This window comes from Xenopus laevis, chromosome 6L (genome assembly GCF_017654675.1).
Source record: "Xenopus laevis strain J_2021 chromosome 6L, Xenopus_laevis_v10.1, whole genome shotgun sequence".
Taxonomy (NCBI): Eukaryota; Metazoa; Chordata; class Amphibia; order Anura; family Pipidae; genus Xenopus; species Xenopus laevis.
In genome coordinates, this window is record NC_054381.1 from 138,517,757 (window position 1) to 138,534,320 (window position 16,564).

The following is a 16,564-nucleotide window of genomic DNA, read 5'->3' on the forward strand; positions in this document are numbered from 1 at the left end:
ATAGCTCATTAATTTATATGATACTTTTTTTCTTTTTATCCTGGATACGTGAGCATTCTATAAGGTGGACTCTGCATACAGAATGTCATTAGTCCAACAATCACATCAGTTTCTGTTTAAGAAATAGAGGCACTTTCCACATTTAGCAGGAGTGTGTATGCCTTTAATGAGTTACTCAGTATTATCAAGTTTCTGTTGTATGAAGTAGTAGTGTAAGGCTTTTACTTGTCTAGCATGGAAGGAACTTTGTCGTTGAAGGACTCAATCCACCACTTTGAAGCAGCTTGCATACAATCACTGGACATGTTGAAAAGTCAGAAACAAAATACCAATTCTGGACATAGATATGATATTATACTGAGCTTCTCACCTTCTGATGCCCAGGGAAGGCTCCCAGTTTAATGTTAGCGTCAACAAATCCTTCCTCATCCAATGTCACCACCTCTCCATTATCGGCATCCTTCCATTTTGGGGATGTCATATCATGAACCAATCTAACAGCAACAGATTTGTGCACTGTGTTTGTGTTAGCCCAGTAGATGCCAATTTGGAAAGCCTCCTACAACATGAAGATAGTTGCTGTTAATCTTTGGTCATTTCAGACTTTTTTATTTGCTTAGCAGAAGGGGTCCTCCACCCAAAAACTACTTTTTGCATAGGGAGAGAAAATATAATTCTAAGTAGCATTCCTCTAAACTTTATGTAAACATTAGTAATGCTTTCAAAACCATTTGTAACTGTAATTTATTTACAGACTGGGAGGAGACCCAACACCTGGTCAGACCAAGAGAACAGAAAAGGATAAACAAATACTGCTTTCAATAGCAATTACATTTAGAATTTTCTTTAATAATGAAAATCATTTTTTTGGAGTAGCCATCCTCATTAATGCTAAAAACAAACACAGTTGGACAGTCCTCATAACGAAAAAGTATATTGGTTACTGATGTCCATTTGTCAGGATTAGAACTTCAGATGTTGGTGTAGTGCTGGGAGTTGTGTTTCCATGGCACAGTGGAAGGTACAGGTATGGGACCTGTTATCCAGAATGCTTGGGACATGGAATTTTCTGGATATTTACATATGGATCTTTCCATGATTTAGATCTTTATACCTTAAGTCTACTAGAAAATCATGTAAACATTAAACAAAACCAATAGCTTACAAAGATACAGTTGAAGCCTCAACATTACTATGTCCCATTCCCTCTCGAATAAAATATACAAAAGAAACATAAGAAGCTAAATATAAGCAGGTGTTTTCCAATGACCCAAATAAGGTGGTAGCTCCGCTCAAGGCACTAATGGCAGCTATAGGAGCCCGCAAACCAGTACAAGGACCAATGACGAAAAGTCAAAAACCACAAGAAGTGCGGTAAGGGCTTTGGCTTCCTTTACATAAACTGAAGCTTTTAAATAAACCCCATAAATTGGTACGGTTTCTTTTAATCAAAACACAAGTGGGTTCTTTCCAGCTACGAATTTATTTAAAGGATTATTTGTTCAGTGTTTTACTGTGTTTATGTGTTCCGTGACCTGCATTTTCATTTTATGGTCTCTGTAAAATGAACACATTTGGCCTGTGGTGGTTAGACTTGGGAGGGACGCATTGTGTCAAACAATAGTACAGTACATAGCATGACATGGTTTAGAACCATGAAACAGCTATTATCTGTAATGCTTCCATTGGCACATTAGTAGTCAGCACAACTTTACATTTTGTTCTCAAGAAACCTTGTGCTTAGGGATGTAATGCTTGATAATCCAGCACAGGCTAATGCACATGTGCAGATCATATTGCTCAATGGGTATGCTGTATAATCTATGACTTGCCTCTTTTAGTGCGCAAGCTGTTCCATATCTCAATATGGAAAATATTCCTTTAATTTAATATATTTGTGGGACTTTATACTACTCTTTCCCTGAGATCTTCAAAATACTGATCTGTGGCTTTCAATCAACCCTATGTGACATGGCCCCACTTAAGTTCACTGACAGATTCTCTAGAGTCAACCCATCATTATAATCAACAAATATTGGTGGCCAATAAAGCATTGCTTTTGTGAATCTGGCCACAAAGTCCCTGTGAGTTCCCACATAATCAAAAGGGGATTGAATTTTCAAGTTGTAAGTTGAAATTCATAGTCTATGCTTATGAACAAGTGCTGGGTAAGCATGAAATGTGTAAGGCCATAGAATGTGTGGTTGGATATATATATATATATATATATATATATATATATATATATATTTATATAAAAAAATATGTAGTAAATAAAGACTTTTGAGGACTTTCTCATAATACTTTGAGGTGCATTATCTTTTTCCTTGACTCCATACAAAGTAAATGAACTCACAGACTAAAGCTGGCCATAGATGCAAAGATCCGATTGTACTAATCAAGGATTCGTACGATTTTCGGACCGTGTGTGGAGAGTCCCGACATTTTTCGTCCGGTGGAGATAGGTCATTTGGACGATCGGACAGGTTAGAAAATTTCGGCTGCCGATAATATCTCTGCGTGTATTGCCGATCGTACGATCTTCAGCGGGAGACTGTCACTGTCAGCTTTGTCAGACAAAAACTTTCATACAATTGCTGTGGGGCAGAACGTCAGCTGATCTGTTCTTTACTGCTTTGTTTAATCTGAATGGTTAGTGGCAGGTCGGGAGATGAGGACGTATGATCATTCGTCCGATATTACAGGGAAATCTTTGCGTCTATGTCCAGTTTAAGAATACTCTTGAAACCGTGCCTTGTATATGCTGGAGGTGCCACCATATACAAGTACTGCATTGCAATCTTTGATGAGTAATACCACTTTTCCTATGTTTTAGTTTACCTACAGTATAATTATGTAATGATCTTTACCTGGAAATTTGGAGGAATGATGGTCTGCCCTGCAGGAATCTGGAGGACAATGTTCTCCCCTTCAAAAAGCCAAAGGTCCCATCTTGACTGATTGATAAGCAGAGCCCATGGAAGAAGTTCAACAAGCAGTGTCTTCAGGTGTGGCTTCCACAGAGAAAGTTTCACCCGCATTGGGCTGTCCCATTGTGCCAAGTGCTCCCCACTGCCAGTACAAAATACAGAGAGAGTTATTATGAGTGATGGAGAGAAAATGACTTACCGCATCCCCAAGGATATAGACAGCTGGAAATGAGAGAAAAGGGTTCATGCACCTGGAAACAACAACATCAGCTTTAATAACCATTAAGATTTTATTGGATATAAAAATAATTTTGTCTGAACATTTCCCCAAGCCAAACCACACGTCTCTCTAAGCATGTCTGTAAGCATTATAGAGGATACTAAAGGGAGTTTGGCATTTTAAAGTCTATGCTCTTATGCCTTAAATATGGACCTCGGTCACTAATTTTATGAACTAGTCAGACCTGGTATATAATAGGAATATTTAATTAATCTGAGAGTGTGGCACCTGTTGGTATCTATATTCCATCTACAATAATGTGAATATATTAAATGAAATGCACCGAATAACATATTTATCACTAGAACCATTGGCTCTCCAGCTGCTGCTGAACTATAATATGATGCTGAAAGCTGGGAAGACACAATCTGGATGATTCATACAGAAAGCTACAACAGTGTTATTCCTTTCTCCGCCATATTTTTTCTCTGCAGATTCTAGTGAAGAACGTACCTATCGGCATCCTTTTTATTGTAAGGCCACACAGGCTGAGGGCAGCTTTTGCCGCCATAAAACTCGGCAAGAATCTGTTGTGCAGAGTATCCATTTTGTGCTTTTGTAGCAATTTGTTTAATGAGAGACGTTGAAATAGGAACGGCACATTCTGAAGGTTCATCTTCCTCCCTGGAAGGACAGAGATGTTTATTCCGTCAGTGTCAGACAATGGCTGTTTGTGAACATTCTGATCAAGATACCAGATCTCTCTGTCCAAGTTTATTTATACAACTATTAAAATCCTCACAAATGCATTTAACATCAAGAACACATACAGGTTTATTGTAATTAACAAATAGAATAGGGTGTGTATGGCTATAAAGATTTCATAAAAATGCTCACCCAGAAAATGCTCAGCCAAGAACCCGTGGAAATTGCCTGACTTCCATGAAAGCTGAATATCGATAGACTTATGCCAGCATAATGGTTTGGCTTGTTTTGCCTATTTCCGCCACAAAAGCTACATGGCAGGTATATGCCCCAAATCGCTGTTTGTGTGAAAAATTATGAATTTTACATTTCATTAATGAAATATGAACGTATGGTTGGAGATCTGTTTTATAGTGGTTTTTTTTCATAGATGTAGCATCTGCTGGATGGAACACAGGGCCTAAAATATTGTCATTCATGACCAAGCTGGGTTTTTCTGTTTTTGTGGTGTTCTTATAATTATTATTATTGTGATTTATAAGGAGTGTGGCAGCAGAATTTTAGGGGGCGGCATGCTGCCCAACCACACCTATATTGGTTCAGAAGCACCGGAGATTCGAAGGAAATTCAAGAGTAATAGGGGTGCCTGCTATGTAAATCCGGCTCTGTATGTTGCGCTCCAAGTGGCCTCAAAGCAGGTGCTTATTTTTGAATTCTTGGCTTGGAGACAAGTTTTGGTTACATAAAAACCAGTTGTACTGCCAGTCCACATAGGGGCTACCAAATAGCAAATTATCACCCAGGAACTTATTTCATGCTTGTGTGCGCCCCAACTGTTTTTACAAATGAATGTAGCTCATGGGTAAAAAAGTTTGGGAACCCCTGCTTAAACCAATGGCTACCAAAAAGGAAAGTTGAGTCATGTTTGGTGATAGTTTAGTAACACACGCAGTGAGCAAAGAAGAACAGGAGATCAGTAGTTCTGCTCTTTTGTGCCTATTAGGAAACAGCCCTTGCAGTCTCTAATCAGCTGCATACCACACCCCTAGGAATAATTCTATACATAGCAGTATGAAGGTACAAATATATATAAGGTTCAACATAAGAACAGAACATATTTAATCAAAGAAGGATTCTCAGAATCGGAGCAAGAGTCTCAGAATCGGAGTGTAAACTCTTTGTAAGCTTCGAGTTAGGACGATACGGCTATGGAGGCCAGGCTACTGACAATATGAATATAAGTCTAGGAGGTCATAATCAATAAATAATAAGAAGACAGCTTTGACTCAGCTAGTTACACAGTATCAAGGATTCCAGGCATCTTCCTTTTTCTAAAATTAAAAGCATTCTCACCGAGGAGCAACACATAATTTAGTTATCCTAAAACTTCTCTATCTAAAATTTGGAACCAATGCAGTAACAGGTCAACTGTGAGTCCCATAACAATTATATTTCTGGGTTTCTCTGCCACTTTTCCATCTGTACAGCTTTATGGAATGCTAATGGTAACCAAAGCCTGCCGGCTGTTGGATCTGGTAATAACTATACCCCGGTGCCTTATAATATACACTGTGCAGGTGCCCATCTGACTTGTCTAGTCCCTGCTAATAGACTGCTATAGCAGCTAAGAAGATGAAGAATATTTCTGGGTTTTAAATTAGGGACCAGGATAACAAGGTCATAGTTTCAGTAATGTAAATAGTGATTCTATATTGTTATAATGTATACATATATAACCAACCTGAAACAAGATGTTAGTTTCTAATGAAATCAAACCGTGTGTTGTTTTTGGAGTTGAGTAAACCCATTCAATAAAAGTCTATAGGATCCTTTATCCTTTTGTCTGAGAAAATTATGGGAAATGATATGCCAATTTCTGGTATAAAATTCGAAATTGTACTTGGCTTTACTAAGTTAAGTGAGAACAAATTATATATAAATCTAGATTTTGCTAAATCTATAACGATGTGACTATGAAGATTTTCATTCATCCAGGTCATGGTATATCTAATATACGTAATTCTAAAACAACTGGACTTGCTGATATAACAATGTATTTCTGCTAGGGATGCACCAGATCCAGGATTCGGTTCAAGATTCAGCCTGTTTCAGCAGGATTCAAATTCGGCCGAATCCTTCTGCCAGGCCGAACCAAATCCGAATTTGCATATTCAAATTAGGCGCGGGGAGGGAAATTGCGTGATTTTTTGTCACAAAAACAAGGAAGTAAAAATTTTTTTCCCTTCCCACCCCTAATTTGCATATGCAAATTAGGATTCGGACTCGGTTCTCGGCCGCATCTATCGCAAAGGATTCGGGGGTTAGGCCAAATCCAAAATAGTGGATTTGGTGCATCCCTAATTTCTGCGATATTTATATAAGATCAACCAATTCAAAACACACCCCTTCCATATTGGTGGAGCCTGGAATATAATGCAAAAAAGGTTATCAAATAATATCAATAATGCAATAATACTCAAATTCTACCTTGCTTGAAAGGTGACATGATGGGTTAAGTCTGGCTCTGTGTTTTGCAATGATTTTTCCAGGCCCTTTCCTGGAATCAGTTGCGTCTCATTTAACCCAAGGCTTCTTTTCTCTACATGTATTATGATGGAGTCAGGAAGATGACTTCTCATGATAAAGAGTGGGCTGAACATGATCTACAAAAGACACAAGTACACAATGACATTACTTTCTGCTCTTTACAGCTGCCTTCTCTTGTAAATCATTACTTTCGGGGTCACGTCGACCCTCATCTGGTCCGGTATTTGTTAACAGTTAGAAGGTACTTGCCATTCGTTGTTGAACTTGAGAGCTGGGTTCCAGTGTAATAATGGTGCACCAAACATAAATGATGGAGTTGTTTGAGGATGGAACCTGTGGGGAGAATTATAGAACAGAAAAACTTTAATTCAATGTACTCGCTTGTAATTGCTTGGAATATTTCTAAAGAAACAGAGATCCCAAGAATACAAAATCATTTAAAATAAAAGCTAAGAATATGTATTTAGACAAACATTGAAAGTATTAACTGGATGTTTCCATTTAACATACCCAACTATTTACAGACCTACATCTGATAACCAATTAAAAATGTCCACCCATCATGCCCTTAATTAATGATAACTGAGGGGTCGCAAGTTGACACGGTGGGAGCGATTTTTTTCAATGTTTCTTTGACTTGAGTGTTTTTTTTTTTTTTTAAATATGAAGAAATGTGAGAATTTGGAGATATTTCGTATTACATTTAATACTACAGGGCAAGAGAAAAGAATACTAAGGAGACTGCTGAGGACATAACACAGAAATGCTACAAGAATGCTTTTTCCCCCACTTACAAATAGATCAGTATGCACAGAAAATATCAAATCACCCATTTGATTTCCAGAAAAAAAGACAAGCAGTTGGTACGTGCATTTGTCAAGTCGATAGCTAAATGCCCGTTCACCATGACCAATAAAGCTAAATGCAATGGATACTGCACAGACACTTCACTTCTCACTGACAGTCCTTAAGTATAAGTGAATATTTCTGACTCTAAATAATGCAAATAAAAAACCCAGAAAGGGGAGTGGGATTTATTTTGTCAGGCAAGTGTTCTTTTTCCGTGGACAGCAGGAAATCTATGTCTAACATATCAGCAGTGAAGTGAACAGATGTAACATGTCTACATCACACTATCAAAGAACAAGGGTTTTGCCAGCTTCGAAACAAGCCAAGAACACAGGGTGTGTAAATGAGCGCACAGTTCAACCATTTTCTCATACATAAGCGAAGTACGACTTCTCGGTAGCCTTGTCTTGTAACGTGATCAAGACATATCGCTGCTACAAACCACAATGATTTGACTTTTCTACACTGTAATACTCACTTTTTCAACCGCCACTTCCTGAGCACACTAAACATTTGGAATAAACCTTTGAACTTAAATGTCAGCACGAATCTCAGAGTATATAAATAACGCACATATAGTATTGCCCGACTACAGTGAATATTTACTCAGGGCTCACGAGACATTAAGAAAAATAAATGCAGGATGGCAATTTTAATCCCTTAGGCAGGGAACAAAAACCGCCATCAATTTGAGAGGAGATATTCTTTAACCGGTGCAATGCTAACAAGTTCTACGGAGTTGCAGCCAGGTGTGCAATTTTTTACTCCAATTTCTCAAAAATGTTTGAAAGCAGCACATAAAAGGAAAGAGACATCAAAATGGTCATAGCACAACTGTTCTGACCATATTTTTACACCTTCTCTAAGACATTGTTTACTCCTCACCTCCTCCAAAAGTCCACAATCCTAGAAAATAAGAATGGCTTGAATTGCCTTGAAGCAGAGGCATCTCAGCAACCCCTGGTAATGTGGTTATAACCAAGATAACTGGTAATGCAAGAATGGGGATGGAAAAAGGCCACAAGTACAGGGGAAGGCAACATATAGTTTAGCACACAGTGCCTTAATGATAATAGTATCACATTTTTATGTTAATAGACTGTGAAATAGTGAGGATTTTGCTTGATACCTGTGTCATGTGTGTGTCACTTTGCTCAAGTCTCCTAATATGCACCTACCGCTTTAGGTTTTTGAAGCCATACTCTACAGAGCTGGGGCCCCAAGTGCCTGAAGTTAAATTATTATGTTTTACATTAGGGATCCCCAACCTTATGAATCCATGAGCAACATTCAAAAGTAAAAGGAGTTGAGGAGCAACACAAGCATGAAAATTGTTCTTGGGCTGCCAAATAAGGGCTGTGATTGGCCATTTTGTATCCCCTATGTGGATTGTCAACCTACATTGAGGCTTTGTTTGGCAGTACACCTGGTTTTTATACAACTAAAACTTGACTCCAAGCCTGAAATTCAAAAATAAGCTCCTGCTTTGAGGCCACTGGGAGCAACATCCAAGAGGTTGGAGAGCAACATGTTGCTCACGAGCTACTGGTTGAGGATCACTGTTTTACATCATCAGACTACTTTTTCTTTTATCTTAGCTCAATGTTTTGTGTATCTGCATTCGGCCCATACCTGAATGATCATGCTTTGCTCAGTAAGTTCAGCTTCAAGACATACATCCCGGGACCAGGCTTCATCCCCTTTTGCCTTTACACAGAGCTCTGTAAGCTCACTGTTCTCCAGGACATAAGATGGCAGCTTCTGTTTGGCGCTCAAGCAGTCAACGTGCTCCCGGACCACAGCCTGGCCATCTTGGCCAATGTAATGCTGCACAACCTTTAGTTCAATGCTCTCTGACATGTAGCTACAGATGATCTGCCGGCCACAGATGGTGACCTAGAGGGCAACACATAACACAGTCATTTTATTTCTAAATAACATTTTAGAGCCATTCAAAGTTCATATCATAAGTAAGTGGAAACCAAATGCTGAGTGAAAATTACATTTTGTTTTATGAAGTACAGAATGATCCTACTTTTATTTGCTAAGACACTGGCAATGTGCAGTAATAAATAAAAACATATATACTGTATTGTATTTATAAGGACGAGCTTGACTCTAAATAAACTGCTAACAAGTAGTTGCTAGAGGAAGCTCCCCCTGAATGGACTAGATTTTATAATGTCCTGCATCCACAGTGGTCACGGATTATTATTAGAAAACAATAAAAAACATTTGCCTTGTACAATTATAGGCCAGTTCGATGTTGTGCCCAACATCCAGTGTCAGATTAAGGCTCCTAAGACCCACCAGAGAACTTGAGCTAACAAATAGATACATGTTTTCTGCATTTTATCGGCATGTGTGTGAAAATAAGGGCAGGTTGATGGGAATTAGGCCTTAACTCAATAGGAGATCTTCTGGTACACACAAAGGCCTATTCCACCCTACCACCATCTGTTTTAAAACAGACTGACATTTGAATAAATTGAGTTACCCTTGTTGTTTGAGCTAGCATTTCTTTAGTGGTTGTCTTGCTTGGGCCTGGGATGAGATGTAATATATATGGAGCTCATGAATAATCACAGTAAAGATCTATGTCCACCTATATGATACCTATATCTGTCTTGTTGAACCCACCCAGGCTCCCATACTGATCCTAAACAGCATGCTATAGAATGCCAATGCCTTTTTTTGGAACCATTACACCTTTTAAATAGTCTGTTTTATTAAGGCTTAGTCATTATGCCATGGGCTCTATGCTCTGCATCTTCTTTTTGACACCTTAAAGATGATATAAAGACATAAGTGCTAAAATGAATAAGTGCAATTGCCAAAAGCAACCAATCAGCAGTTCTGATTAGTCTACCACAAGCTAGAAATGAAACCAAAGCCTCAAGTGGTTGCTATTGGGAACTACACTTGTGCAAGTTATCCTCTGTATTAGTAAAGGAGTTCTCAGAACTGTGACTGTCATGAACCTTTAAAGGAGAACTAAACCCTAAAAATGAATAGGGCTAAAAATGCCATGTTTTATATACTGAACTTATTGCACCAGCCTAAAGTTTCAGCTTGTCAATAGCAGCAATGATCCAGGACTTCAAACTTGTCACAGGGGGTCACCAACTTGGAAAGTGTCTGTGACACTCACATGCTCAGTGGGCTCTGAGCAGCTGTTGAGAAGCTAAGCTTAGGGGTCGTCACTAATTATCAAGTAGAAAATTAGGTTGTCCTGTAATATAAGCTGATGCTACAGGGCTGATTATTAAATTCTGATGCTAATTACACTGGTTTCTGTGCTGCCATGTAGTAAGTATCCATTTTAATTACTAATCAGCCTTACATTGTGACATTTCTATTCTATGTGAACTGTATATTATGAGTTGGTCCCTAAGCTCAGTAAGTGACAGCAGCACAGAGCGTGTGCAGTGAATCAATAAAAAAAGAAGATGGGGAGCTACTGGGGCATCTTTGGAGACACAGATCTTTACTGCTAAAGAGCTTTGGTTGCCTGGGGCTGGTACAGAAGCACAAAACATAATGTACAACATTTCTAGCTACTTCTTTAGTTTAACTTTCATTGTCCTTTACGTTATACAAGCCTTGCTCAAGGTTTCACTTGTTCTCTCAAAGCCAAGGGGTATGGAAATATAAGCATGGCCTGTTTTATGACTTCTCAACATCTCTTTTTACTCAGAATGTTGGCATCTCTGTGTTTCAGATACTATTTAAGAACGATGGATCATAGAAACAGAAGGTGCTTCATGATATCGAGTCTAAAATCCACAAACCGTCAGAAAGTTTTTTTGCATTTTGTTGCATATATTCAGCAAGTTACCTGTTTCTGAAATCCATTCAGCTGCTGGATCTTGATAATAAGAGAGGCTGTCCTTCCTTTGTATTGGATTGTTCTAATGAACGTCCCAGCATTGTCCACACTGAAAGCTTCTGACCAGCGCCAGTTTCCCCAGCCTTCGATACATATGTGCAGTAGCTGCAGACAGATAATTCATTCATAAGCATGCAAACGCATAAATATAATGATTTCTAGAATTGCGTACTTTTCAGTTTTTTCAGTCTTTCTTTCAGACAAAATGTTCTGTCATAAAACACAGCTGGTTTAGCTTCTTTGGGTACCAGTGAAACAAAACAATAGGCAATAACGCGTATGTTGTAGACATTAATGCCATGAAATGTTTCAAACAATGTGCCATTGCAGATAATGTGAATTGTGGTGGGTTTGGTACATGAGCATTTATTGTCTCAAAAGTTGGACCTCTGTGGTTTCAAGCAATATCTGGCTATATACGCATGACTATACACCACCAAATTAGTATTTTGCCAATTGGTTATGTTGAGAAGAAAAGAAAATGTACAGAAAAAGTTTTAACAAAGACATCCTGAGAGTACTACAAAAATGTAAAAAAAAATGTGATTATATAAAATGATAGAAAATAACAAATCTATGCCAAAATATATTTTTTTGGTTTATACAAGTATAAGCAATGGAAGCCACTCAGTCAGCCATAATTATTTCATTCCTCTGAGAATTCTGCCCTGCACCAGACGTGTGATATCCCTGTCATCGCTTGTGGAACAGATATAAACAAACAGGACTCACAGTCGAGTGGTGGGTGGTTTCTGTATCACTGGCCTGACAAGGGCTGAGCTGGCTTGAAGCTAACCCATTAGCAATACTAGATTTATTGCACTCTAGCAGGGCACTGAAATATTTATTGCACCGACAAGAAAAGTTCTTGATGGCTCTAATTTTTCAGTTGGGGAAGTCAAACAAGCTTAACTATTACATGTACATGCTAGTGATGTCAGTTACTGAGATTTAGTTCTATCACAAGAACTGAGATTTAAGTCTACGTAGCAGTTCCCTCTAACAACTATTACTGCAACATTTGCAGCTTTCTTCCATTTTTCCAAGCTGAGCAGCTTAATTTTTTTTTTTACTTGCAGTTGATCTTACTGCTGTAATAGTACAGCTATTGCTCTTCATGGCTTCAAATGAAAGCATATAGACCAGCATGGTGGTGCATTGGTTGGCACTGCTCTGCTCTTTCACCATCTAGGTTTAATTTTATTCACCCTAAATTTGATCATCTGTGCATTTGTAGAAGGGTTTGCAGATCAACCTTTTGTGCATAACACCAAACTGATCAACCAACCAGTGGATGCCCAGACTCAGCATGTAATTATTAGATGTAGTAAAACATAGACTACACTTTCTCTGAATGATCAGTACACTCTGGTCATCTAAGTTTGTATCAATATTGCACTTATATGTTTAGAAGTAAATAGGAACAAAATGCTCAACAACAGGAGACCATTCCTTGCGAATGTGCATTTTTTGTCCCATTCTATGGATGTGCCATTTCTGTGCCTTTTGGCTAGCGCCAGACAAGTTGAATCTCGGGCCGCGGAGAAATGCAGGCTGCGCATCCGTTCCACCACTGCTGCCCTACTGCCTCGGCACCCGGAAACCTTAACGCCGCTTAAGCGGAAATCTGACATTTCTGCCTACACCTGAGCAGAGGTAATGCTTCTGGGTGCAGGTGCATTGGGTAGAAGGGTAGCATCGGAGGAGCAGATAATTAACCTGCTTTTCTCCACAGGCCAAGATCCAACTAAACTGGCCCTAGTCTCACTTTTTGTACTGGAGGAGTAAGTAACTCAGATCATAAGGCTTGGTATACACCAAAACAAGGCATAAACCTCTCATATATTTAGAAGTCGCACATTTGTGGCCAAGCCTAGGGTCAAATATATCACATGTCCATTAGCTCTCTCTTCTATGGACCAAGCAACACATCCATGCAGAAGGCAAGCAGGCTGGCAGAAGAACCACTGGGAAGCTTGCTGTTTTTCATCTGACATACAGGCCTACGCAGTCAAGCTATTTGTGCTCCTAAAGACTTACAACGGGTCACAGGGAGGTTACCTACTGATAGTGAATGTCTGGCCAAGTATTATTGATTTGGACAAGGTGATATTTCACAAATCATTTCATAAAATCAACCACCAAACCCTATATAGTGGGCAAAATATATCAACACAATATCTAATATTTTTTTTTTGCCTGAAAGAAATGCTACCATAGTAGGAATTTAGGATTTTATACCACATCCAAAATAAAGGAAGGTACTGCTCATCTACTGAAAAAAAAATATTAGAAATTCCATTAGCTGGAATGTGAGAACAGAAGGAAAAAATAATACGATAATGACTAAATTACAATTGGAAGTTGTGCTGTGATGGACAGAATATGCATATAATATCCCAGAAAACTAAGATAAACACCATATAGTCAAATATAACTCATTGTTAGTTTCTGTTTAAGCCCAGGGCTAGACCCCACTCTATACAAACAATGTGCTCACTGATGGAGTCACAGAGGAATACTCTTGTCAGTCTGCATTTGGAAGACTGTACTTCATACTTGTTGGCACAGTAGCCTTCTCAGTCTATTACTAAGATTAATGCTCTTGTGACTCCATAGCTCACAAATGAAAGAAAAACAGTAGAAACCAAGAAGCTAAGTGGGAAAGACTACTCTGCACCATGTACTATTTCATACATTATATACCTAAAAAAATATATATCAAAAAACCTCAGCCTTATTTCTACAAATAGAAGGTGGCAGCCACTTTTAAAAATTACAGGATAATGGTAAATATTGTATATATGTTTTTCCATAAATTATCATTCCAGTGCCAGATGGGAGAGAAATGAAAGGGTGTCAGTCACATGCTAAAATATGTATGTAAGGACTAGAAAACCCAATGATACAATCACCAGGACTGTCTGGTTAGTTGAGCATGTGACCCTTCAGAGGCACAGGGTACAACACACACATTTAAAAAATATCAGCTGAAACCTTCTTAAAAAAAGAGATATATTATACCACCTAAAGCTATGGCACATGGGCAGTTTCTGTGTCATAGTCTAGAAGACAGAGGTGCCCACAATGTGGGACTGACCTCCCTTCAGTGGGGTTCCAAAGAGTTGAAAAGGGGAAAAACTGAACTAGCACTAATTTAATTTTTGATACTCAAATGTTTTTTGCAAGTACAATCATCTAGTCATACAGGTTTACCAATGGGGATGTTGCTTACTTATTTAATTTTTAATACTCAAATGGTTTTTGCAAGTACATTTAACCAACTTCTGTCATAGGGGTAGATTTACTAAAGGGCAAAGTGGCCGTTGCTAGTGAAATTACACCAGAAATCCAATCCGCAGGGACATTGCCAATTTAGGTGGAGAGGACAATTTGCTAGCGAAATAGACCGTCACTAGCGTAGTTTTGCGCCCTATCAGAAGTTGATGAACCCTAAAGACCCAACACTAAAGCACATGAAGAGCAATGTGGTCTATGCTGTCTAGTGTAGTGAAGATTGCTTTGATCTATACATTGGGGAGACAAAACAACCGCATTGTAAGAGAATGGCCTAACATAGAAGGGCTAACTTCTCAGGACAAGACTCAACAGTCTATCTAGATCTCAATGAAAAGGGACACTCCTTTGAGGACAGCAATGTGCACATTTTGGATAGAGAGGAAAGATGGTTTGAAAGAGGCCATTTATGCCAAAGTGGAAAAACCATCCCTGAACAGAGAAGGGGGCCTGCAACACCGCCATAAACATACAATACCGCTTTGACATCTTTACCCCCGCAAACTCACAACAATTCACACTTCCAGTCATGTACATTGAAAGATTAACACTTGCCTCAATGAAAATCCTGGTACCCTTGTGACTGGACCACACTTTCACACATCTGTGAGTTTCAGCCGACATCTTACTGAAGTTCAATGGAACCATTGTGATTGGATGTTTGTGACTGTGACCGGGGAATTCTCTACCACTTGAACTGAAGAAGCCACTTGGATGAGTGGAGAAACATTTTCAAGGAAAAACTGTAAATGTCCACTTGCCTTTGATTTAATCCTACTAGACAGGTGACTATTTTTATCTAATTAGTTTTTTTTGCAGGTAACTGTTCAAATCTAATTGCTGATTCCTATGGGCAACTATGCTATTGGCACCTCTATGTGTACCGTGATGGAGCATGTATCTTCTGGATGATATAGAGTAATGCCGGTTTTCAAAAAAGTAAGAGTCCTGTGATGGGACAGCTATCTTTTGGATTAAAAAGAATAATGCAGCTCCTCAAGAAAATAAAAGTACTGTGATGGGGAAGCTATCGTATAGATTAGTCATCCCTAACCAGTAGCTCACGAGCAACATGTTGCTCACCAACCCCTTGAAAGTTGCTCTCAGTGGTCACAAAGCAAGGGGTTATTTTTGAATTCCAGACTTGGAACCAGGTGCACTGCCAAATGGAGCTTTCTGTATGCTGCCAGTCCACATAGGGGCTACTTAACAGCCAATCACAACCTTTACTTTGGCATCCCCAGGGATCATGTTTGTGTCATGATTGTGTTGCTCCCCAACTCTTTTTACATTTGAATGGGGCTCACAGGTAAAAAAGGTTGGTGAGCCCTGCTCAAGATTAAAGGGATACTGTCATGGGAAAACATTTTTTTTTTAAATGAATCAGTTAATAGTGTTGCTCCAGCAGAATTCTGCACTGAAATCCATTTCCCAAAAGAGCAAACAGATTTTATTATATTCAGTTTTGAAATCTGACATGGGGCTAGACATTTTGTCAATTTCCCAGCTGCCCCAATTCATGTGACTTGTGCTCTGATAAACTTCAATCACTCTTTACTGCTGTACTGCAAGTTGGAGTGATATCACCCCCTCCCTTTTTCCCCCCAGCAGCCAAACAAAAGAACAATGGGAAGGTAACCAGATAGCAGCTCCCTAACACAAGATAACAGCTGCCTGGTAGATCTAAGAACAGCACTCAATAGTAAAAACCCATGTCCCACTGAGACACATTCAGTTGAGAAGGAAAAACAGCAGCCTGCCAGAAAGCATTTCTCTCCTAAAGTGCAGGCACAAGTCACATGATCAGGGGCAGCTGGGAAATTGACAAAATGTCTAGCCCCATGTCAGATTTCAAAATTGAATATAAAAAAATCTGTTAGCCCTTTTGAGAAATGGATTTCAGTGCAGAATTCTGCTGGAGCAGCACTATTAACTGATTCATTTTGAAAAAATGTGTTCTTCCCATGACAGTATCCCTTTAAAGAGAGTAACCATGTAGGTCCTCAAGGAAATGACAGCAATGAAATGGGACAAAATGAGAGGAATTATTATGGGTACAACATTTCAGCAGCTTTTCCCAAAGAGACAGCCTATGCTTTGTAAGCAATGTGCTACAAACATGTAGGT

At 38.9% G+C, this 16,564-nt stretch overlaps 1 protein-coding gene across 2 annotated transcripts in view; it reads right to left on the minus strand.

Moving 5' to 3' along the window:
* The window catches only part of vps13b.L (vacuolar protein sorting 13 homolog B L homeolog), a 591,067-nt gene that overhangs the window by 38,953 nt on the left and 535,550 nt on the right, over positions 1 to 16,564 (minus strand). For both annotated transcript variants that reach the window (XM_018268144.1, XM_018268145.1), the window contains exons 44-50: positions 11,090 to 11,245; positions 8,884 to 9,147; positions 6,652 to 6,735; positions 6,343 to 6,518; positions 3,664 to 3,834; positions 2,871 to 3,072; positions 371 to 559 (exon numbers count right to left, since the gene is read on the minus strand). In XM_018268144.1, coding sequence (XP_018123633.1) covers positions 371 to 559; positions 2,871 to 3,072; positions 3,664 to 3,834; positions 6,343 to 6,518; positions 6,652 to 6,735; positions 8,884 to 9,147; positions 11,090 to 11,245 — 1,242 coding nt within the window. The remainder of the gene's footprint in view (positions 1 to 370; positions 560 to 2,870; positions 3,073 to 3,663; positions 3,835 to 6,342; positions 6,519 to 6,651; positions 6,736 to 8,883; positions 9,148 to 11,089; positions 11,246 to 16,564) is intronic.